At 41.5% G+C, this 26199-nt stretch overlaps 1 protein-coding gene across 2 annotated transcripts in view; it reads left to right on the top strand.

The window, feature by feature from the left end:
• Nucleotides 1-271: 271 nt before the first annotated feature.
• Nucleotides 272-26199, top strand: part of GUCY1B1 (guanylate cyclase 1 soluble subunit beta 1) — a 41649-nt gene continuing 15721 nt past the window's right edge. Inside the window, exons 1-5 of one of the 2 annotated variants that reach the window (XM_035112309.3) lie at nucleotides 272-691; nucleotides 1251-1324; nucleotides 19375-19475; nucleotides 20787-20905; nucleotides 24212-24409. In XM_035112309.3, coding sequence (XP_034968200.2) covers nucleotides 689-691; nucleotides 1251-1324; nucleotides 19375-19475; nucleotides 20787-20905; nucleotides 24212-24409 — 495 coding nt within the window. In that variant the 5' untranslated portion in view covers nucleotides 272-688. The remainder of the gene's footprint in view (nucleotides 692-1250; nucleotides 1325-19374; nucleotides 19476-20786; nucleotides 20906-24211; nucleotides 24410-26199) is intronic. The other variant, XM_088660184.1, reaches the window with a different exon arrangement.

The raw sequence follows: 26199 nt of genomic DNA, 5'->3' as shown, positions 1-26199 counted from the left end.
GAGGGGGCTCTAGAAAAGGCTTAAGAATAACGCACGAATGATGAGCCAAAATGCTGAAGCCGGTTGGGAACGTGAAGAGCATTTATGCCTGTTAAATATTTACCATGCAAGCCTCAGAAAAGCCACTGACTAGAAAGGTGAGTCGATGTATTAATCAAAGTAAAGCAAACAGGTGAGCAAGTCCCTGGGAAGCAGCCAAGAACAGAGAGGGAGAGAGCGAGAGGATCTGGCCCTCGGCGCACACGCACATCCCTCAGGATGACTTCAGGGCAGCCTGGTTTGCATCAGCTCAAGCGTCTCCTTCGTCCCCCCATTGTCAAGGCAATCACGTTTCTGCCTCCGATGTCGCCTCTCACCAGCACAGTCTCCACCAGCCCGCCTCGACTTGCCTTCCCCATCCTTCGCCACCCCTCCCCTCTCCCCCCTCCCACACTGGCAGCATCCGAATTCCCTCCTCTGCTTCCGATTGGAAGCCACCCCCCGGGCCGCCGTCGCGATTGGCTGCGTTCCGGTGACACTCAAGAGGGCGCATCGAGGGAGGCCGGCGCGAGAAGCCGCTGCTCGCCTGGTCGCCGCCGTCCTCGTCTTCCTCCTCGCCTGCCTATACAGTATCCCCTCGCGGAGCTGCTGCTCCTGCTGCTGAGGCGGCGTCCCTGCGTGGTCGCCGAGGGGCGCTCCAGCAGGCGCGATGGTGAGTGCGAGGCGAGAGGCAGATGCGCCACGGGCTGCCGGGTCGCCTTTATTGGGGGGGGGGAGCAGCTATTCTGGCAGGGATGGGAAGGGAAGGATGCGCGATAAGGAGCGTGGCGCAGGGGACGGGAATAGCTTCGGAGGAGGTCGCGAGCGGGGAGATGCGGCCGCAACTGGGGCTCCCACACAGCCGCGCGCTTTTCTTTCCTGGGCACAGACCACCTGGAACAGGGGCGGGGGTGTTAGGGGGGGGAATATTGGCACCCCGCTCCTTTCCCTTGCAGATGAGTACCCGGGTTGGTACCCATCTCCAAACACCCCTCCTTGGCTTTGTGGTTTTGCCTGAAGCTAGGCGCTCCTGTAGGCATCATCCACCTGGAGCAGGTGAAGGGGGGCGGGGGAGAGAATAATCGCTGCACCTTTCTTCCCCGTTTCCCGAACCCAACCCGGATTCGTACCCGTGTTTCCACGCACAAGCACATCATAAGCTTCGCCCCCTTTGCACATTTTTGAGAGCCTTCCACCAACGCGACTTTCCCGCTTTCCCCCCTCTTTGGCAGTACGGATTCGTCAACCACGCTCTGGAGCTTCTGGTGATCCGGAATTACGGCCCCGAGGTCTGGGAGGACATCAAGTAAGTGGGCGCCGCGCTCGGCCTCCGCCTTCACCTGCCCGAAGGGCGCGCGCGCCGGCGCCTCGTACCCGCCCGGCTGCTCCCCTCTGCTCCTTCCCGCGCCCTGTGGCTGTGAGGGAACGGCGCGACCTTTCCCGCCGCCTTCCTCCTGAGGGGACTCATTTTCCTCGCCGGGTTCTCACGCTCCGAAGGGGCGCCGGCAGGAGGCCGAGGGAGGGAAGCCTCTCCCGGGGGAGAGAGGGGACGAGAAGAAGGGCGAGCGAGCAGCGGGCCCGTGGGAAGAGGCGAAGCCAGCCGCGTCCACGAGACCCGGCTCCGCAACTGGTGGGAAAACGAAGTGGGCCGCGATGAGGAGGAGGAGGAGGAGCAGGAGGCCTGTGGGCTTTCCGCAATTCCCACGGCGGCTGCCTTCCAGGAGAGGAGGTCGTCGACTGCCCAACGCCTCGCCTTGGCCGCAAGGCAGGCCCCTTTGGGGTGCGCAAGTCCCGTTGTGCTCGGTTGCAAAATAGTAGAGTTGGAAGGGCCCCCCAGGATCATCTAGTCCAACCCCATGCAATGCAGAAATCTCAGCTAAAGCATCCATGACAGATGGCCATCCATCTCATTTACACCCGAGAAGGTAAATACTCCTTGAAAAGTCGCAGTAAACCCATCTTACCAAAAACACACCTAAGGTCATAAATGCAAGGACTGCAGCTTCTCCAGAACTCTTCTTGAAGTTTTTAAAAGCAAAACAGGGGAAGCCATATTTGTGTTTGTTTAAAAAGTGGGGACTTCCATCAAGCTTCCCCTCCACCTTCATCTTGTTTTGTTTAATATGCACACACAAAAAGAGTTTGGGAGAATTTGAAACCTTAATGATGTTGGAGTTAGTTCTGACTGTCATTATTATCTTACTGTGGGCTATTCATAGAACTGGCCTGTAAATTATTCTTCAGCAACCACTGTGATTTTCATGCATGTTTTTTGAGTCTCGAAGATTGGGCCCAAGAGGATATAAGCATATAAGAGGATGCTTTTCAATCAAATCCACATTCCCGTCAATGTAGGTTGCACAGTTCACAGAAATTGAAAAGGGCTTTTAAATGTGAGATGAGTAATTGAAAGTGTGAGTTTGCTATGCATAAATAAGGGTGAAGAGGTATTCTTGTGCTATATGCATTATGCTATCAGCACAGCCTTACAGATTTGCTCTCTGTATTAATTCCCAAGAATGATCTCCATTGCCCCATTACTGAATTTAAAATGAAAACACCTCTTGGATATCATTCAGAAGCATATACTGTACTGAAACAGTGAACAAATGTGGAATTTTGGAGCACAGTGTCACTAGCATGCTGATGACATACAGCTCTACATCTCCATAACATTTCACTCAGAGGCTGTGAAAGCTCTGGATTGGTGTCTAAATGCAATGTTGGAATGGACGAGGGCCAATAACCTGCTTGAATTTTGGGAAGATAGAGGCTCTTTCAATGGGGGGGTTCCCATGTCCAGAAAATAGGCAAGTTACCTGTTCCAGATGCTGATGACTTTTTAATTCCGTCATCCAGACAATTAAGAATACATTTTCCCACCATGGTTAGCTGATTTCTGATTTTAATTTTTTACATGATATTTATTGTATGGTTTTATGTAAAGTTGTTATAAACTGCTCTGAATTTTTTTATGAATAGTGATACAGAAATAGTTTTATAAATAAACAAGTAATCTTTAATTCACACACACATGCATCTAGCCTCTCAGTATCACAATTTTGTATTTAATCGGTGCCTCTGGTCATGTGCAGAACGCATGACTAACACCAGTCACCAACCAGAGATGAGCCCAGTCCATGTGTATGCAGCCTCGTGTCCTCCTGTTTCACTTCCACCAAATGACTGCTTCTACTTACAGAGGTTCTTCAGAAGAGGGGAAAGAATAGGTGGATGCTGTTCCATCACATGCTTCCCTGATTCTACCAAGCTTGCCCATGATTTGCATGGTGATCAAGTTGGGAACCTTGCTTCCTAAAGCCAGACTGCTCCCACCCTCCTTCATAAAGCACAGGTACAATCTATCAAAAATTGTCAGGCCCCTGACACTGAAGGCGAGGTGAAAAAGAAGGAATTATGGAGAGAAGCTGGAAGGATTTCGCCAGATTGTGCAGGAGACTGGACAAGAGCAAAAGAAACACACTGTATTTATTATCTATTATATTTAATAGAATTTATATAGTATTTACTGTGCCCCTCTTTCCCACATATCACTTTGGCAGACAAGGCAAATTATTTCTCTTGTGATAGCATAACACCTATGTATTCTTGTAGCTGTGAGCAGTGTGCTGAATAAGCACCTTAGAGAGATTATCCCCCCCCCCCACAGTAAGTGAACTATATTGTATATTTCTAATTTGTAGTCTCTAACTCTTGTACTCTCATTTCCTGACGTGAATTGTAATGGTGATGAAGTAGTGTGTATGGCTTTAACTCCTGCCCAGACATGTTACTGATATATACTTCAATTTTCTTAACTAAATTTGAGCTAAGCCTGGTATAAATTAGATTTGAATTATGCTACCTTAATTCTTGGAGGGAATGCATAGAGAGGTCCATTTGGCTATAGCTGAATGTAGTCATTACAGTTCTTCTATGATACGGTAGTATTTTCAACTGGTTAAGCCTGTCGTTAGCATAAGAAATAACAATACAATCCTATGTATGTTTTCTCTGAAGTAACATTAAGATGTGTAGACTAAATTTCATTAACATTCACAAAATAATGCAGTTTTCAGGCTTCAGACATGACCAACCACAAGAACATACACTATATTGACACTAACAAATACTCCCCCCCCCGGCAGAAATAAAACATTGTACATTAAAAAAAATCCATAATAGCCACTCCTTATGCATCATGTTCAAACTGACTAAGATGTTTGTTTCAGGGGTTTTTTTCCCCAGAAGTCCAACATGACTGTCTGCTTTACCCTCAGTTAGGGCTTACATCATGGTACCAGAGTTACTTACCTGGAAATTACAATAAAGCAAGAATTTTAGCTCTGTGTGCACACAGATAGACACACACACACACACACACACACACACACACACACGACAGATGATGATGCCAAATTTTATTTCATATTGAATGTCTGTAGCCAAGTTGCAGCTTAGTTAGTTTTTATCAATTAGCAAATTTAATTTGTACTCTCACTCCACTGCCTCTTAGCCTTAATGGTTTCTCTCAAATTTCCATTTAGTGAAGGGAGAAATCCCACAAAGTAGAAATGATTCTTCATGCAACTATTAAATATGGAGGACTCAAAAGTAGAGTCACAGTCTAGAGCAGGGGTAGTCAACCTTTTTATCCCTACCGCCCACTAATCCATCCATCTTGATGGTAAAATTGCCTTACCGCCCACCAGTGCTTGATGGAAGGAGGATTCAGCTTGTGCTGTAGTACCTACTACCGCCCACCTAGAATCCTGAAACGGCCAATAGTGGGTGGTAGGGACCAGGTTGGCAACCCCTGGTCTAGAGGTTCCCTGGCCCATTGTCCTCAAGAGTTGGAAAGTCATTGCCAACCCCCCCCCCCCAAAAAAAAACATTTTCCATGATGTAAAATCATTTTTTTTTTTAAAAAAAAAAGAAGGAATATCAGTGTATCTCTGTCTTTGAAGTGTTGTATATGGAAGTTCATGACAAAACTGCATTTATTTATATCTTCATATTTATAGCATCTTAAAAAGCAGAGACATCACCTTGCCGACAAAGGTCCGTATAGTTAAAGCTATGGTTTTCCCAGTAGTGATGTATGGAAGTGAGAGTTGGACCATAAAGAAGGCTGATCGCCGAAGAATTGATGCTTTTGAATTATGGTGCTGGAGGAGACTCTTGAGAGTCCCATGGACTGCAAGAAGATCAAACCTATCCATTCTTAAGGAAATCAGCCCTGAGTGCTCCCTGGAAGGACAGATCGTGAAGCTGAGGCTCCAATACTTTGGCCACCTCATGAGAAGAGAAGAATCCTTGGAAAAGACCCTGATGTTGGGAAAGATTGAGGGCACTAGGAGAAGGGGACGACAGAGGACAAGATGGTTGGACAGTGTTCTCGAAGCTACGAACATGAGTTTGACCAAACTGCGGGAGGCAGTGCAAGACAGGAGTGCCTGGCGTGCTCTGGTCCATGGGGTCACGAAGAGTCGGACACGACTAAACGACTAAACAACAACAATTTATAGTCCACCTGATCTCACTGCATCAGGATGTAGCTGGATCAAAGGCTAGAATTTCTCCTAGAATTTTCTAGCTGGACAAAGTTATCCATAGCCAAGAAGTGCCACATCAAGATCAAAGGCATGCAAGCAAAGGTCCAGAAAACAGATTAAATCCAGATGTGTGAAACCACAGAACAACCATTCTGCCAAGAAACATTCTCAGAGAGGAAGGCTGAAAATAGTGGAGACATAGCAATCAGGTTTGGCTAGAGCAGTAGCATCCAGGGTTGAGTTTCATAACAGAATCCCTGAAGATTTCGGTTCATTTGGTACTCTGCTCTTTTTGACAATGAAACATGGCCAGCAAAGAGATCCCATCTTGTCCTAACTGGCTTTTTTCAGTAAGCTATCTTCACATGTTCCTTCCCCTCCCACGTCTATGTGTCAGGCAACTTAAAATATAGTTAAACCAGGAAGTGAATAACTTAGATCCATTAATTTCAGTGTGTCTACTCTATGAGAACTTTGTTGGATACAACTATCTGAAAGTCCTAGTCAGATAATTGGTCTGTATGTATTCAAAGAACACATGAAAGGAAAGCAGGGCTGCATGTACCTGTCCTGTCAAATACATCTAATCCTGTTGGTAGCTCCACTTCTGAATGCACAAAGATGTGAAGGAGGATTCTAAGCATGTTCAAAATCATCATGTGAATGTTGGGAGTGAAGCAGATGGGATTATTGGGGGTGGGGGCAGAGCATGTTTCCCTTGCATGTGTTATTTGAACATGAGTAGACCTAATACTTTGGTAGTGCTAAGCTCATCATACTCAGGAATGGCCCTGATTCCATGTAGATTCTAGGGCTGTTGCATATTTGGTACTAGTACCTGTCATTTTTAGCCTAAAGTTGCAGAATAGTGCATGCTGCTTACTTGGCACCAGTTGAGACTAGCTTAATTTACCACTTAGTGTAATACAGTGGTACCTTGGTTTAAGAACAGCTTAGTTTAGGAACAACTTGGATTAAGAACGCTGCAAACCCAGAAGTAGGTGTTTTGGTTTGTGAACTTTGCCTTGGAAGCAGAACATGTTCCACTTCCTGTTGAGTGTGTTCCATTTGTAAATTGAGTCCCCCACTGCTATGGGAAAGTACGCTTTGGCTTAAGAATGCTTTGGTTTAAGAACGGACTTCCGGAACGGATTAAGTTCGTAAACCAAGGTACCACTGTATGTTGAATTTTGTTTTCATCCTTTATAAGTGATAAGGGCAAGCAATCAATTTTCTTCATTAAAAAATAAATCTGACCACAGTGAAAATGTAATAGTAATAAAAAGTGATTTTGCATCCTCTCCTGCTCACTTCCCAAAAATAACAGAGATATGTATGATGGGATCTTTGTAGCTTGTTAAAGTACAGTTGTCATATTTAGCTTTTAGGAACTTGGGGAAATTTGCCCAGCTGTAATAGCCTGTAGGTTTAGGCTTCTATACATAGAAAACATTTTGCTTCTGCTGAAAATGCAAACGAGTTTTGTGTTTAGATTTTCCAAGACTTGCTAACACAACTAACTGTGTTTTGTACAAACCTCAGCAATATGTAGATGACAAGGTGATGCACTGCAGTAACATGTGCATTTGGGGTTTTTGTGTGAAGGCTTGAGAACTTTCTTTCATGACGTGTCTCAAACGTTTTAGAAGCACACAGAAATTGACAAATGTGACAGCATATCCAATGCCTATTTACTAGAGTATACTCATCTGTATGCTGCAGCAATCTCAGAACTATGGAGGAAATACAACAGTGTTTATCAACCAATGGAGCGGACATTGTTGGTGGAATGGAGTCCTGCCTGCGTATCCCCTGCAATCTTCTCCAGAGGGTTGAGGGAGGGATTGGCTGCAGAGGTAGAAGTCCCATTACGCAAGTGAAAGTTTGCTCTTCCACTCAGTTGTGTGAATGGCTTTCTTATAGTAAATTGCAGACAAATGGGGAGGAATTTGTATCAGAACCCTCACACGGGAGTTGGAAGCTTTAGCCTTCAGGCCCCCATTGTCCAAATTTGGATTGGGCTCCCAGTATTTGCAATTTATTTGCATGGGGAGAAGCTCCCTTTTCTTGTGACTGGCATCTTGCATATTTGATACTTTAAAGATACTAAAGGATACTAAAAAGATACAAAGAACTATCCAATTTCTGATGTTTATAATATTGTTACAATTCTCATCTACAAAGGGGTATTTTTGGTAGGACTATAGAAGTCATTGTGTTTCAGCTGAATTTTAAAGAACTTAAAATCTGCAGGCACTGGGAGAGTGAGTAGGATTTTTGCCTGTAGTCTTTTACTTCATGCCCAACTTAAATGCAGTTTTAATGGCTATGAATATTCCATCCAGAATACAACAATAGAACAATTCATTGCTTTTCTATGGCAGAAAGAAAGTAGATTTAAATTGTATTTCATTGTAGCAGTTAGCTATAAAAAAAATGAAAACGTATATCCAGGCTCAATATAATGCATGTTTTTGCTCTTGGGGAAAACAAATGACTAGTGGTCTTCCTTGACTTGTAATTATTTTCACTAAACAGATATATTAACTAATCAGTCATGTTCATAATGACTAGAAAAGGAGCCACATTTTCTGATTCCTCAGTGATAAAAGATTGATTAAACTAACGTGGTTAATTCCATTTTTAAACATTTAATAGTTTTGAACCATTTAAAGATGTGCACTGCAACCCTATATATGTTTATTCAGAGCTAAGCATCATTGATTTCAGTGAGACTTACAGGTAAGTGTGTATAGGACTGCAGTCTTAAAGAGCTCAGTTGAGACCACCAGCCATTGGGTCTTTCTGAACCATGTTCAGAGGTTCAAAATTCTATGTGGAATCACAATGTGTAAAGTATTTTTTGTTGCTGTCTTGATCCAGAAGCATGATTGGTAGTCCTAAGCCAGTACCTGGAGGCTATTATCAGATGAAAACTGAACCAGAGAACATACAGTTGCAGATGGCTTCCATTAAGTAATATTAATGTATTCAGCATTATATTAACATGCAGTTTTGAAGAGGTTGGGTTGCCCGTTCTGGATGGGTCACGCTGCCCTAGAAGCATCAAATTCATTCACATTTTAGAAGTGCTTGTTGACCCCATTCTGCTTCTGGATGCCTGTAACAAAGAGTGCTTTTAAGCAGCTGAGGTTTAATTGCTTGCTGCACTTGACTTGATCCTGTAGGACAAGAAACCTGCTATAAATATCCACAGTTTGGCAACCTCCTGTATTTTCACTGTAAGAGAACTCTCCATGGGGCTACAAGCCATGTACTAAATGGCTATCTAGCTTTTAACTGGTACAGACTGCAAAGAGCATGCTACAGCTGCTCTTGCTTGACTTAATTAGCTACTAGTGAGCATCTGTTAGGGTAAAGGTGTTAAACTTTACATTTATCTGTTTAATCAGTCTCTCTCATGAGCATATTACCGTAATAGGGGATATTCTGCCAACTATCGAGTTCTTGCAGTTTATCATGGGCACAGAAGGACTTGATGGATTCATGGAGTTGACTCTCCCACAAATCAGGACCCCCCCCCCATTTTTATGCCACTGGGGATATATATATATATATATATATATATATAGAGAGAGAGAGAGAGAGAGAGAGAGAGAGAGAGAGAGAGAGAGAGAGAGAGAGAGAGAGAGAGAGAGAGAGAGAGTCCGCATTCAATACTTAGGAATTTGTATAGGAGTAGAAACTGTACAAATAAATTCTTAGGTAGCATTACTAGATTTTAAAGCATCTAGCTAACAAGGTGAATATTTTTCCATCCCTATCACTTGATTTATTCTTTTCATATAATTTATATACATCTTTTAACTAGAAAGTCCAAAACAGTATACAGCAGGGACCCCAAACTAAGGCCCAGCCCAATTACCTTCTAAATCTGGCCCGCGGACGGTCCAGGAATCAGCATGTTTTTACATGAGTAGAATGTGTCCTTTTATTTAAAATGCATCTCTGGGTTATTTGTGGGGCATAGGAATTTGTTCATCCCCCCCAATAGTTCGGCCCCCCACAAGGTCTGAGGGACAGTGGACCGGCCCCCTGCTGAAAAAGTTTGCTGACCCTGGTTACAGCAATAGCAGTTTGAGATAACCTATATATACATAGCAGGTCTCTTGTTCATGGCAGCATTTATGAAGCTCTGAATCAGGACAGTTGTTTCAATGAAATTTGGGATGAAAACACTTTTGTCCAGAAAGGGGTGCATGGGATTGAAAGGTTAACTTAGCAGTTGTGGAATAAGAGGAAAGGTTCTGGTTAACAAATAGGAAGCAGAGAGTAGAAATAAATGGACAGTTTTCCCAGTTGGAAAGATGATTGTAGAAAGTGGAGTCACCCAAGGGTGGATACTGGGACTTGTTCATAAATGATTTAGACTTAGGGGTGTGCAGTGAGGTAGCAAATTTGCTCAGGGTGGATTAAACCAAAAGGGGTTGTGAAGAGCTTCAAAAAGATTCTTCTGTGTGTAAGCAAGTTTAAAGTGCTGCACACTGGGACAAAAAAAAAGAGAGAGCTAAATTTTCATGAGACTTTGGATCATAGTGAAGCGCTCAATAAAAGTGTCAACCTAGTGTGTGGTAGGTGTGAAAAAGGCAAATTGCATGCTCAGAATCACGAAGAAAGGGATTGAAAATAAAATGCCAGTATCATGATGCCATTAGACAAATTTGTGGCATGATTGCACTTGGAATACTGTGTACAGTTCTGGTTGCTTCACCTCAGAAAGGATCTTGCAGTGTTGGGAAATAGCAACAAAATGAGCAAGGGAATAGAGCAACTTCCCTGTGAGGAAAGGCAGCGTCATTTGTGGGGTTTAATTTAGAGAAAAGGAGTGTAAGATGAGTCATGAAAGAGTGTACATATATGCATGGCGGAGCAAGTGGACAGAGAAGTTTTTTTATCTCTCATAACTCTAGAACCTGGGGACATCCAATAAAGCTGAATGTTTGAAGAGTCAGGAGAGATGAAAGAAAGTACTTCTTTGTGCAGGGTGTATAAAACTATAGAATTCACTCCTACAAGAGGTAGTGATGGCCACTGGCTTAATGGCTCTAAAAGATTAGATGAATTCATGGATAATTAAGGCTACCAATGCCTATTATCCACAATGGCGAGCTTCTACCTCAACTGTTAGAGGTAGTGTGCTTCTGAAAACCAGTTACTAGGAACCACAGGTGGAGAAAGTGCAGTTGCACTCAGGCCCTGGTTTTGCACTTCTCAATGGCTTCTGGTTGACCACAGTAGGAACAGGATGCTTGGGCCAGATGGGCCACCACCAGGCTCTTCCTATATTCACCATGTTTGCAGACTGGTTACTATTATTACAGAAGAGTCATAAATATGATTTTTTTAAAATGAAGCATTCTTTTAAATTAAATTTGTTTTATAAAGGAAGCTAATGTGTGCTTGGAATATTAACACACAGTTTATTTTATATGTTACATCTGATTTTTTTTTTTAAAAATGATCAATAGATTATATGATTTTGAAAGCCGGCATTAAACACACTCATGCACAGTCCAGAGAACCAGTAAAAATAGCCATGCATTCTGAGTGTTATAAATAGAACTATTTACTTTATGCAGAAAGTCAGTTCCTTGGACAGATTCCCATTTTTATTTAATTTTGTTACTCATAATTTTTTCCACTAACTGAATGTTTACAATATTTACAGAACCTTTAGGAATGAGGCCGGCAATACACCCAGCTTATGAAACATATATGACCTTGTGTTTGACCTACCGGTGGGGAAACTGGAGGTGAAAGAGAACAGGGCTTCTGTAGCTCTAACAAATGTGTAAAGGGAGCTTTGGCTGGTGCAGTTTGTTATATAAAACCGATAGAAGTTGAATTCCCCTCTTCTACGCAATATGGCAGGTACTGGAACCCTGTCATCCTTTGCTTTTGTCACCATAATTCCCCAAGTGGTATTTATGGAGAGTCACCCATGGCATCGATTCAGGGCCACACTGTGACCTCCAGTATATGTCTGCCATGTAGAATTCAGGCCTTACTCTCATATTTTATTTGCAAGCAAAATGCTTGCCATTTTGACAGATGAGGAATGCAGGCTTGCAATCCATTGGGCCTCTGTGTTCCCTGCCCACTGAGGTGTCCTTTTCATTGGAAGTTGGGGAGCCCAGTGTTGAGAATAGGTCAAGTTTTGTTCTCATCGCAAAAGCATCCAGACCTGCAGCACTTCACTTTCTCATAAAAATGAATGAATGCAATTTGTTCCTATAGTAAGCAGGAAAAAGATGGTGACATGTAGTAGGCAGCTTACTCTGTTCTGCACTTTGGTGATGCTAATCAGTGAGAATCAATCCTGCTCTGAGCTGCATAGCCCAATTTTTATTTTTGCAACAGCACTTTGGGATCAGTTAGTCTGACAGACCTATTTGCCCAGTGTGAGCTTCTTCAAGTGGGGAATTGTGCCAAAACTGCCCATGTGGAAACTCAATGCCTTGGCTGCAGCAGCATACTGAGAAAGAAGCTTTCTTTGTAACAGAATGATTAACCTTTAGGTGTGTCAAAACAAAATTAAAAAAAATCCTTCCAGTAGCACCTTAGAGACCAACTAAGTTTGCCATAGGTATGAGCTTTCGTGTGCATGCACACTTCTTCAGATACACTGAAACAGAAGTTACCAGACCCTTATGAATAGTCAGAGGGTGGGGGTGGGGGTATTACTCAGAAGGGTGGTGGAATGGGTGATTGGCTGATAGGAGTGGTAAACCTGTTGATCACTGTTAACCACGGCAATTGGTCTTGCAGGAAAAAGCAAGGGATGAGGTGCTAAAGAAAGCTTTATCATATATAATGAGATAAGAATCCAATGTCCTTATTCAGACCAGGTCTCTCCATGGTTTTAAGCTTGGTAATGAGTTGCGTGTTATGGTGTGTGTTATTGTTATGGTGTTAGCACTGGTATCATACTCCAGCACACTATATACAGAGATCACCAAATATTTCACGATGTGAACCCAGAGAGAGACCTTAAGTGACCAACGTTAAAGTTTTTCAAATTCCATATCTTCCCATGGTTGATGACCTCTAAGTGCTGTGCCTCCATCATTTTACCTTCTGGTTTACCATGCTGTTGGTAAGTCGGTGAGATCCAAATATAGTGCCATGCACATACAGTAAGATGCAAAGCTTCGTGCTTCTATACAAAGGAGGAAGATATTCAGCCAATGTGATGAGTTTGGATTCTTCTGGCAGCCAGGCTGTAACACATGAGGTTATGTTACATGCATGCATCTGGGTGTGTTTGGGGTTTATTCAGAGGTGAACATTAATCTCAATTGAGGTGACTTTTAAAAACCTGATTTGAAATGGCTGCATGATAGTATCTGTTGAACAACAAGAGCTGCTTACACACAATAGTGGCAAAAGGCCCAACAGAAACAATGCCTGACATATAAGAGCAACCTTGGATTTTTTTTTTATTTTAAAAAACCCCGAACGTGTTTTAAGTGCCATACACATACGCAGGAAAAGTTTAATTGCAAGGGAATACAGTTCTGTGCTATATTTAATTGTTCATGGCAGCATAGTACGTAAATTTTTCCAGGGAAGCTTGAATATATTCACATCTATGAAGTTTGTAGCACTTTCTTTTACCCTTCTTGCATTGTAGCCATTCTATGTTGCAATTGCCCTCTTGGGAGCATTGCTACAAATGAGCTCTTCCTCTTTATATTAAACATTTATCGTAGGGAGTTTCATAGTGAATAGGAAATGTATTATAGATAAAATGTCAAGGTTATATGTCACAAGACTGAAAAGCTTCTAATGTGACCATAAATCACAGTAAGGAGAAACACTGCAAGCTCTTAAGTTTGACAATTGTAGGGGGGGGGATTATATTGCGATCTTGTTTGTGTGTTTGGATACTTGCAGTAAAGTTTTACTTTACAGTAAAACAACCAGAATGGCTTGACCTCAGCTGGAAATAGTATTTGCACCCCCCCCACACACCTCTTGTATGATTTCATCCGACCAAAGTTAAGAACTTTTCAGTCCCATATCTACAGTGTGAGAGTTGATCACATATTTTAAAGCTCTCCCACTGACTTTAATACAACTTAAATGAGCTTAGCTTTGTTTGAATTGTGTCCATTTAAAGTGAGTTCTGCACTCATTGCAAATTGATTTACATGTAATGCTAATCCAGACCTTGGCTTAGTACAAATCCACAAGCATGGTGGTTTCTGGAGATGAGATCATGACCGCTATGTGAACATGTAACTCCAGCAGATAAAACACCCTCATGCTTTCTCTGCATTTTCCAGCATAAGCTTCAAAACATCTAGAAGTAGGGGGGGAATCAGATAAATTGGAAGAAAACGAGGACAGCCCTTTCATACATTAAGAAGAAACAGTCTGCTACGTGTGATAAAATTTAGGGAACAGGTGAAGGAAGAAAGTGATGTCTGAACTTTTAAAAGTTTATCTTGGCTGTGGGGGTTGCCATTTGGAGCTCTGCTTCAAACAGCAAAATCACCTGGGCACTGAGAGAGAAAAAGGTTGGATGCTGAACAAATGATGTGGAGAAGGAGTATGTCTCATTAGGTTATTTCTCAGAGTGTGTACTTAGGATTGAAACCTGAAGTCATAGTATTTGCACATAGTGAAATAATGCTGCATATCCAAACTTGCAACTGAACTCTGTTGTCTCCAAATCCTCAAAACTAAGATGCCCAATTACTCTTGGCCGTGCTAGTCCTGTGTCCTTTTAATGGCTAATTCCTGTTAGTGTTTCAGCAGATACATTCTGCAAACTAGAAGGCAATTTTGAAAACAATCAGCTCCTGTTACTTTTTTCATCCTCATTTCTTGTGACATATAAAAGCATTACAGGGTTTGAGAACAGTTGTGAAATATTTAGTCATGGTTGTAAATTAATACCTCCACTACCAGTGACTTGAGAGGAGAATATATATATATATATATAGAGAGAGAGAGAGAGAGAGAGAGAGAGAGAGAGAGAGAGAGAGAGAGAGAGAGAGTGTCTCTAATACTTGGCAGGTATTTAGTACATTTTAGAGAGCCAATACATTGTATTTAGTTACAGCACAGTTATAATAATAATTTGGTATATATATAGATGTGTTTTCAAAAGACAAGTTGATTATCTACAGAGATCTGGAGTTAAACTCCTTTGTTCGCCTTTCTAGAGCTGTTGTTAAGCTCCCTCCCCCTTCAATATACATTTACTGGGTTTTTTGTACAGTACTTTAATCTAGTTAAGCACTGAAGCACACCCTGTTTTGAAAAGAAAGATGACACCAATCATAAATCACATTGTTTTTCTATTTGTTTGACTTGGCAGCCATTTTAAAAGAAAACCTCCCACGCGTAGACATTAAAAGCTTGCTACTATACTGGATGAACTTCATGAGAAACCAACCTCAGCTGCAGATGGGAGTTTCCCAAAGATTTCTGCCCAAGGCTAGTTTTGAACCAGCATCTTAAGAAGATCACAGTTACTGATTTTATTACCTCAGTAGTTAGGAACCTACAATTTGTATAAGGATTCCAATATTTCACCACAGTTATCACTACCTTTGGAAGATAATTTGCATTGAAAAGTATGGATGAAATCTCAGAAGAATATGACCCCCACAAACGTTTCTATTTTGAGATTTCGGCCTTACTTTCTATGGCAAGCTTTTTTCATGTATCTTTCCATGTGGCGATATTGCTAATATTCTCTTTGTAATAGAGTATTTAGGTTTGGATCCAGACTTCCCCTTCTGCAGCTTCAAGGGCTCCTTTCATTGTAAATGGCTTCAAGATCCAGCAGAGCTTCCCTGTGGAAGTAGGACCCAGGGAGGAGATGTTTTTCATAGATTGTTCACTACTGCTCCTTTCATCACCTGTCAGACTGTTCTAGGGGTATGTCAATCATACAGAGGAGATTTTCAAGAGATACTGGGGGCTTCAGGGAGCAGGAGAGATTGACAAAAATCAACTTCTCCTCTTCTGCCTTTGGATGTGTCCACTCTCTCGAGTTCTGCCCCCAGCGAGTCTGATTTCAATCCCGAGTGAACCAAATCTAAGAGATACAATGTGGTTGTGGCCAAGCAAGGTTTTTTAAAACTCTCTTGAGGTCTGAACCAAACACCCTGTTGTGCACCATATCTTGTCTTATCCCTCTCAATTTCTTATGAATATATATCCATAACTGCTCCAATGTATTAATATCAACAGGACCACATGAGCCAACTGCCCAGATTGGCATTTTAGTCTGCAATTCCTATTATAATCAGTGGGAATTGCACCATGTTCCCAAGAGTAGCTTTTCAGAAACATTGCAATGTATTTCAAAACAAACAAAAATGCTTTTTCCCATGGAAAGTCCAAAGCAGACAGTACATGAAATAAAAATTAAAGGCTTTGCTGGGTTTAGCCATTGGATTTCTGTTGTGGGCCATTTTACACATAAACAGAAAGTTAGTACTATTGTAGCCATACTTAACTAGTGTAAATGTATTTTAATTTGTTTATGACCAAGTTTGTTTTATTTATGTTGCTCACAACCCAGTCTCACAGCCACCTGGTCTTGCATTGGACTTATTTTGTATCCCAGGTGGTATAATGAGAAAATGGTGGTGGGGTGGGAAGAAAGTTGAACATGTGTGTGTTTGTGTGTGTCCTGTTATTGATGCCCTGATGTGTGTGTGTTAGAACATGGGGGAGCCACACCCACTTTGGCACATGGCCTCCAGAAGGAGATGAAACTCTTTGCCAAAAAATGCTAGCCACCTCCTGTTCCTGTGTGACACACACAAATGCCTTCCCCTTGATCACTCTAAATTCCAAGGACTAGATAAGATGGTTGAAGAGAAATAATATGTGTGCATGTTTGTGTGGAAAGCAGAGATGTTCACTCATCCTTTACAAGTTTGCTTTCAGAAATAAGCAATGCCTGCCCTAAGTATTCTGCAGGATCTTGGTACACGTCCCATTGTTTTTTTATCTATGCAAACCCTTACTGAAAACAATTAATGCTTCTTGTCCCTGTACATGTTCCCACAATTTAAAAATATTTATAAAGTGTGTATCTACTTCAGAAACAGTGCCCTTGATTCATTGCATTGTGACGCTTGTTCCAAAGCAGACACAATGATATGAAGGCTTGGCTAAATGATATGCTAGTCCCATATTCTTTGTGATGACGTAGGATGAGATTGTCTACAGTCTGCTAAGGTTCAGGAGTCACTGAGAGAGGATAGACATAACCACCCTGCTTGTGGTAACTGTTCGTTTCTTCTCTTTTGTTTTCCCCAAAGCATTTTATTATATTTTTGGGCATAACAACAAGCAGCTAATGTCCACAACTCTTACAAATATACTTTTTTAGTGTGGAAAGATGCACACAGTAAATACTGCTCTATATTTCTGAATACCGCTCTATATTTCTAAGAAGTTCTGTCTAGCCTATTCTGATGAGTTAATCATTCTGATAGTGTAAGTTGCCATGTCCTGGCAAGCCAGCCTGTAGCAGCATAAACTGCTTATACTTCCCAGTTACATGCTACCTCCATGCCCACAACCTCTTGAAGTAATAACACCAAATTCTTGTAGAGATATTTTTCCCAATGGCCCATGATAGAAAGAAATGCAAGCACTTGTTTAAATCATATCTGAGAAGCTCCTATAAACTACAAATCACGATCTCTCTGGACATTCCCATTGCAAATGAAAGGAAGTTCCTCTCATTCCACACTCCTTGGCAACACTTGGAGGGCAGTGAATTATTTATGTCATGCATTCTTTGTGAGATCATATGTCAGCACTGATTTGTGTATTCTAGCTATTCTATAGAATTGTATTATATTTTCTACATGTATTCCTATTCTGCTTGGGGCATCGCTCATTTGTGCAGTTCTGCATGCGATTCCCCGGGCTCCACTGAGATGGTTTCTGGGCCAGCATTTTATCAAAGAAACTGAAATAATTTTTCCATTGACAATTTGCTCAAGCAATCTTTCCTTTCTGATGAGCACTTTCCAGCGATAACAACTTTTTGCTTGTCAGATGAAGGTTCTTGATGCTCAAGTACTACATAGAAGTGAGTGAGTTGTATGAAATCACTGATGGAGCATATTAGGTTTCCCAGCCCAAGGGCAACATGTTTGGAGGAGGGGGCATGCATCTACATGTTTCAGTCTTAAACAAAGACAGAAGAAGAAGAAGAAGAAGAAGAAGAAGAAGAAGAAGAAGAAGAAGAAGAAGAAGAAGAAGAAGAAGAAGAAGTGTGCATGCACACAAAAGCTCATACCAATGACAAACTTAGTTGGTCTCTAATGTGCTACTGGAAGGATTTTTTTTATTTTGTTTAAACAAAAAAGTTAGTTACTATGATTACAACTGATTCATTTTCTTTGGGAGTGGCATGTTTTTCAGGGTTCATTGCTGCCTTGCCTCACTCTCAGCCCCAAATGTTTGCATAAATAAAGCTATGGCTTTTCATGCCATGCTACTTTGTGTGTTCTGATTTATTGGTTGAAAAAAAACAATGGAGGCAGGTGCAGGAGCCTGCAAGTTAACAATTAACTCCATTTATGGTAGCCATTATTTTTAACATTTGCTTTCTGAAAAGTATCTCTCTCTCTCTCTCTCTCTCTCTCTCTCTCTCTCTCTCTCTCTCTCTCTCTATATATATATGATAATTTCTGACCAAAATGAACATAATATGGCTGAAAATATTTCTTAAATGGGATCAAAGAGGCGAACATGTATTTTTCCATCATTACACTCCTCTAGGAAAATAGCATTTCCCCAGCATTTTGTTGCTAGGAAAAATGCAAGTTCCTTTCCCTGCACAGCTGATAAATGTGGAATGTCTGGGATATGGATGAGTGAAGCTCCTAAGCACATCTTGACATTTGTAATACTGCCAGTGATTAAGGAAACAACTCCTCATACTGTAGTTTGGGGAAAGTTTTAGATTCTGTTACTTTGGTAATTTTCCTTAATGGTGAGGCTGAATGTTGTTGTGTTATAGCACCTGAAAAGTGGGGTGGCTCATATAACTATTCACACACACACACACACACACACACAAACACACACAAGCTAAAATGGGATACAGCCATTTCGAGACTTGTTTCTCTTGCTCCATTTCTTCTTCAGTTGGTTGAAACCTGGATGTTTCTGAACACACATCTTCCATGTGAGAGAATCAAGAAACTACTCTCCTATAGTACTGCCTTCCTTCTGCAAAACCCCCCTGCTTTCTGTCCACTGGATAGGGGTGGATAATGATGTTAATAGTACCGAAGAACTGGGACTTGGCCTACTTGATTCTTTCATTTTATCTGTTCATCAACAGACAGAAAAACAGTACATTGCAGACTTAATTATACTTACAAAATTACCGGTAGAAAATCAATCCAACTATTATCCATTTCTCCTTTCTATATTGAAAAAAATTATTGAAAATGTTATAGTATCAGCACATTATCTCTTTCACTATCCAAACTTTTTAAAATTGGTAAAATTAGATTAATTTCTCAAGGTATCATTGAGGGAACATCTTCCAGTTTTGAGCAATTAGTATGTTAGCTGCTGATATAAAATGAAAACCAACTCTGTAGTTTGTTTATTCCAGACTGCCTTCAAATAATTTAAGATTGCTGTCTCTGGATTGTATGGTACCTTTATACCTGGCATACTCTCAACCTTCTCAGCTAATAAGCAACTGCAATATTTACTTTTTGGCTATGTTTCCCACATACATATATTGATTTTATGTTTTTGCTGTGCTTTGTTTTAGGCGGGAGGCACAACTGGATGAAGAAGGTCAGTTTCTAGTCAGAATTATCTATGATGATTCAAAAACGTACGATCTGGTTGCTGCGGCAAGCAAAGTCCTTAGTAAGTATATCTTTATTTCCTTCAGCACTGATTAACATTTAAGGAAAAACTGAAGTTTACGTGTAGTTAGTTCACAATGTTTGCTGATTTGCATTAATGCATTTATTGCGTTGTAGTTTTTCATGCCACACAAGCATCTTGGGAATGCCAGTTTTCATTGCTAAAAGAAAGAGAAGGTGCTTGCGTTTACCTTATCATGTTAATGAGGTCTGGCTTGTATGTTTTGGGGAAGTTTTGCAGTCACTCTCAATGGTGCAGGCCTATTTGCAGGCTATCGTACCAGCCTCTTCCTGCTGTGAATAATGCAGAATGTCACATGGCCATACCAGAAATAGCTCCCAGGCTGAAAAACAGTCTGCAAAGAGTCCCCACATGACTGAGTGATCTCAGTTTCATAAAACTTTTAGAAAGAAAAAGGACCAACCAGATCACACACACCTTCCCTGTCTTTGGCCATACAACAGGACAAGTAATGCTCATTCTCAAGTGCTGTATATAACTAATCCTAGCCGAAATCATTGTTAGTGTTTAGGTGTCATTGTTCCTGTTTATTTATATGCTGCCTGTCAGGGGGACTCCCTACAGGGAGCCTCCCCCCATCATCCGGACCAGCACTTTGCCCTGCGATAGCATGAGCAGTGAGTCAGGAGGAAGGAACGAGGAATGGAGCAGAATGGAGGGAGGGCTCAGTGAGGCGTCCGAGCCCTGGCAACGCTCTGGGGAACAGAGCAGGCAGGAAGGGCTCAGAGACACGTCAGAGCCTTGGCACTGCTCTGGTCGAGGGACAGCGGATGAGGGGCTCAGTGAGACGACGGAGCCCAGGCACCACCCCAGCCAGCAAGAGGGGAGACCTCTCCTTCCGGCTCCCGAATTGAGGCGCATGCCCACATGTAGGGCTAAGGGGCGGCGTTTTGGTGTGCCCAGGCTTTTATGCTGGCCCCGAAGCAGAAGGAAGCCATTCCCGGGTTCTGAAAGTGACTAGGTGGTCATGTTTTCTGCTATCTCTGCACTGTAAATAGTATGCACAATAAAACTCTTAAAGACAGCGCGGACTGGAGCATCTTTACTTGGGAGAAGCCTCAACAACCCCCTGACAATGCCTTTTGGGACAGAAAGGTCAAATGCATCAAACCAAAATTGAAGTACACAAAAATACAACTCACAGAATTGTATGACAGTGGACTCTTGCAATAAAATATTAGAAGCCCAGTGAATTCATGTTCCTCAGTGAAGTATTAAATGTGATTTTTTTTTGTTCTACATGGGCTTCAGGAGCTTCAGGTAGTATATAATGTTTCATGTTTTCTCTAGATCTTAACGCTGGAGAAATCCTTCAGATGTTTGGGAAGATGTTTTTTGTGTTTTGTCAAGAATCTGGTTATGACACCATCTTGCGTGTGTTGGGCTCCAATGTTAGAGAATTTTTGCAGGTAAGAAATCTGTGGCAAACCATTAATGGTCAAATTCCAGTGTAATTTTTCGATGGCAGCACCAGTTGTGGCCCAGTGTGGCCTTGGGCAAACTTGAGGTGGGGAGGCAAAAACCTTCCAAGCATCTTGTTGGTCAGCATCATCAGCCCCAGCCAGTAAAGGGGTCCAAGGGGAAGGATTCTGTCCATATGCCCAGATGGGGGTTAATGGGCCATGGAAGTTATGTTTGGCTGATCCAGGATACATACCCAGTGGCTAAGCTAAAGCCTTCTTGCAACTGTAATCAGTAAAGTTGTGGCCATTTCAATCCCACAAAGGTTACCATGTCATTTATTGTTTACTATACCCCTCAGGGTTGTTGCGCCTGGGCCTGCATGTTTAGTAAAACCAAGCCTGTTGAGTTCCATGGGACTTACATGTTCATATAATTTCAAATGACTACCTATTCCATTAATAAACTGATTTTACAATTCACATTTAAGAACTGAATTAACACATTTGGTACCATCTCAAGTTAAGGCTCCAGTTGCACACTAAATTACACATGCACATATTCTTTAAATTAAAAGTTATACAAATATGTGAAACTAAATTTGAAAGGCAAGCAAAAAGAAAGAAATATAATTAGTATTTTTAAATACATTCAATTCTTCCTTTTTATATTATGTAGGGATGAAAGCATTACTAATGGAAATACAAGGCAGAATGTAAAAGAGAGGCAGCTTTTAGATAAGTGCAATTTGAGAAATCCCAAGGGCATTATTATGTTAAAACCACACACATTCACACACAAAAATCAATCAGACACCAAGTGGTGCTTAACCTAAGATACTTCAGGGAGTAGTTTATTTGCCTTCTCATATTTTAAAATTAGCAACACAGTATATGTTCTATGGCATTTTATAGCACTCAAAAGAATTGCTTGCAGAATATGTCCAACAATGTGCCCCAGGGCTTATTTTTCCATTTTAAGCTGCATATACTCCAAACCTATCTACTTAAGGAACACACTGGGCAGTTTACCTGTAACATGAAGCCATGGCTAAGTGTGAACATGCAAGTACTCTTGCTTACCGGCATTGAATTCCGTGTTGAGAAGCCAGGTAAGGAACATGACTTCACCCCACTGGCTGCTACTGTTTGGGGTGAGCTATAGCACTCAGGTGATGTTCCAGCCCTACTGGCTCCATTCAACACCAGCCAATAAGAGCATGGGGCACTGACTTCCTTCTCCTCCCCACATTTTCACCTTTCACTGGTCGTAATTTGCATTTGATCAAAGAATTGTATCCAAAATATTTCATTGGTTTGTTATTAATGTCTCTTACATTATCCCCCTTCCAGACTCCTACCTCCCACTTACTTTTTACCCCACCCCGCTTTTGACAGACCAGCTGCTATTGGAAACTCAAGAGCCAAAGGAGCAGGTGCTGCTTAACCCAACCCCTTTCTTGCCATTTTCCCACTCAAAATTTGCACCTTCCCAAGCTGCTTTTCCACCCATGGAGGAAAATATATCAGATCCCTGTATACTTTACCATTGTATGGGGAAAAGAAACTACCCTAAAGATCTGCTATTATTTTGAGTGTCCAAATGGCAGAAAGGGAAACGGTTAATTAGCCCCATCATTTCTCCGTTGAAGCTGGCAGTTGCTTTCCTGAAGTATTTACATGGCATGGTCATACATCTTCCACTTAAGCCCTAAGAAACTGTTAACATATCTTTTTGAGTGTCTATACACATGTGTACATGAACCTGTTATCTTAAACCCATGTTCATGGAGTTATTTCTTCATAGCATCTTGGAAAAGTGGACCAGTAAGCAGCTTAGTAAGTGTCTGACCCACAAGACTGAACTGGAAGGAAGCAGAGAATGAAATAGCCTGAGTTGGGGAAACTGAGCAAATTGGGGGGCTGAGAGTTACAGGAAATTGGTTACAGGAAATGGATTTCCTGATTAGTGGGGAATCTTGACACACAGGGTAATTTTATTAAGGGCAGAAGTGGCTAAAAGGGACATTGAATGGCAAAAAGGCATATGGTGGTAAGCTATGATTAGTTACCAAAAATGATTCTTCCTGCTAGAAAGTTTCTTCTTCTTCTTCTTCTTCTTCTTCTTCTTCTTCTTCTTCTTCTTCTTCTTCTTCATCTCCTCCTCCTCCTCCTCCTCCTCCTCCTCCTTTTCTTCTTCTTCTTCTTCTTCTTCTTCTTCTTCTTCTTCTTCTTCTTCTTCTTCTTCTTCTTCTTCTTCTTCTTCTTCTTCTATCACTAGTAGCCGAGTAAGATTGCTAGAAAGTGGCAGGGAGGTCACAAGGGGGTCTCTGGGCCAGTCAGACTATGCTGTTATCTGCATTGGGACATTTTCACAGGCAATGTAAATTTAGGCAATCCAATTTCCAGGAAAAGGTTTTACTGAGTGGTGCTCCTTGATTACTGCCCAGAATTAATTTAATGCTGAGTAAGGTTTCTTACTTACCATTATATTTGACAAAAATTCCAGGAACCAGTTAGAACCACATACACTAATTTTCCTGTACAGGCACCATTGTGAGGAGGATTCTTGAGAGGAACCACTGGACCATCCCATAATACTTAGCTTGAGCTTTCTTTATTGTGGAGGGTTTAGCTTGAACTACGATCACTTTCTCTGACTCCTTTGGAAGAGTGCCACACTCCTTAGTCAGACAAAACCAAAATACAAGCATAGTTTTGTGAGCTGAATTTCTCAGTAACAAAAGAGTCCTGAAACAGGCCTTTGGAATGGGCTGATCTTTCCCTACAGCCATCATAGTAATCCATTCAGACAAATGCATGGGTTAAGTATGCTGGCTATTGATAAAATGTAAATTTCAAATAAGAAAATAAAGTAAACCAGGAAGCTCTAAGCTGAGTTTAGCCCGAGGAATTAATTTACAAGATGTTCATTTCCTTTGGAGACCTCCCAAGAGAAGAAGCAGCTGTTGAGGCTTTTCATTTCTCACAGAAAATAAAGTTCAAGCTATTTCCAAAGTTTTGAGGATCTGCAGATGCTCTGTAATACAGCTTGCTCTCATAAAACAATGTCATTATCTATTATGTTTTAAAAACATCAGCGCCCATATGAACATTAAACATTAATGGCATTAGAAAATGCAGAAGGATGATCGACAGAGCAGGTAGCAATGCTTGTGCTACTGTATGGAGCAGAATTTGGTACAAATATTTTTCAGGCAATTATGTTGCCTTCGCACACCATTCACTTTTCCAGTGAAAATGCTGGAAAAATAGGTTCTAATGGTTTCCTGTTATTAAATAATCTCCTTGCAGAACCTTGATGCTCTTCATGACCACCTTGCTACAATATACCCAGGTATGCGTGCCCCTTCCTTTAGATGTACTGATGCAGAAAAGGGGAAGGGACTCATTCTGCATTACTATTCTGAGAGAGAAGGGCTCCAAGACATTGTAATTGGGATCATCAAAACAGTTGCTCAACAAATTCATGGCACGGAAATAGATATGAAGGTAAGTTGTAGCATAAAGTTTCACCAACTTTTGGCATGCCAAATATATATCACAGGTGCTTTAATGTTGTTTGACTTAAAATATTTAATATTGTTTAATTTAAAATATTTTTTCACAAAGGGAAAAAGAATTAATACCATATTCTCAATGTGCATAGCTGCCAAGTTATCCCTTTTTTACAGGGATTTTCCCTTATGCTGAATAGGCTTCCTCGCGAGAAAAGGGAAAACTTGGCAGCTATGTCAATGTGCTGTTCTCCCATTGTTAGAACACAGCCACCATGACTAGTAGCCATTGTTAATTTTATGTTCCATGAATTTGTCTATCTTGTGGGAATGAATTTCACAGCTTAGCTATGTGCTGTGGAAGAAGTAGTTTCTTTTGCCTGTCTTGAATCTTCCAACATTCACTGACATTGGATTGGAGCTCAACTGGTTTGTCCTAGGTATCATAAAATGTGGTACCAATGCTGAAGATAAGGAGGGAGGAGACACTTGTTTGGATTTCTTGTGGATTTTTCAGCAGGGTAATGCATATAAACAAATTTTATATATAGTCAAAATTATAGTGTGTCACAAAGAAGAGAGCTCAAATAGAGAATATAAGGCACAGAAGCTTGTATGATCACAAGGCTCAAATTTTCCACACCAGATGGACTGTGTATCAGACAGCTATGACAAAATCGAATCACAGCCTGCCACAAACACAGAGGCCATGTGAAAGTCAAAGTATGTCTAATATCCTAACCTAGAGAATTGTGACACATAACTGTGGAAATACGAAAATATCTAAGTCCCTAGTCAGTATGATCTGGAAGTAAACACACACAGCTTTTTGAGTGGATAAGAAATTAAAGGAACAACAACAAAAAAGTCTACATTGGAGCAGTACAAATATTGGAACATACTCCTATCTTTGTTGGTTTCCTATTTTTCTTCACACAGTTGGCAAAGAGTTTGTTTTGTCTACAGCCTTCATAGATTTCTATTTTTAAAAGGTTGGGATTTATTCATTTCTTTTGCTAAATGTCAAGAAAATTATCGCAATAGCACTAAACTCGGGGAAATTGTACAAAAAATATTTAGCCTGACAAGACACCTAGAAATCAGAATGTTTGATGCTCATTTCACCTGATTGTCACATCACATTTAGCTTAGGCAAAATGAACAAAGGCAGCTGTAGGATGGGAGAAATGCAAGGGCAAAAGGATAGGCTATCACATTATAAGGATGATTGCCAAAATAGTTGAATTTTTAAACATTTGACTTTCTCTGCATATTTTTGTAGCTTGCTATGATTTACGTAGGGAATGTGGGTGCTTGCCACTGCAATACGGACATGTGACATCACACACACTATGTGCAGGCGTGTGTGTGTGACATCGCACATTCACATTGCAGCTGCTGGCAGCAGCAGCAGTGGCTCCTCTTCTTCCTCCTCTTTGCAGCCAGTGAGGCACCCTTTTCCACAGGGAGGTGCTCAGACTTGGAGGCAGACTCCACCCCCGTGTCTGAGTTCCCCCCTCCAGAAAAGGGTGCCTCACTGGCTGACTCTGGAGGACAGAGCTAAACTACTTCTCTCTTGGAGGCAGCAGCACTGCCACCTGTTGGCTTTTCTCAAGGACTTTGTGGGTGCCCGGCTCCCACAATTATATTATTGTGGGTGCCCAGGCACCCATGGGCCCCTGGAGTTGGCTCCTATGGTGGGGACCCTGACCACCTTTGACCTGAAGCAAGCAGACAAGCAAACAACAATACTGACATATGAGCCATAAACTATGGTTAATCATA

The sequence above is a fragment of the Zootoca vivipara genome, chromosome Z1, assembly GCF_965207765.1.
Source record: "Zootoca vivipara chromosome Z1, rZooViv2.hap1.1, whole genome shotgun sequence".
NCBI classification, from domain to species: domain Eukaryota; kingdom Metazoa; phylum Chordata; class Lepidosauria; order Squamata; family Lacertidae; genus Zootoca; species Zootoca vivipara.
Note: the sequence above shows the minus strand (reverse complement) of the source record. Positions and strands in the feature narration are given on the sequence as shown.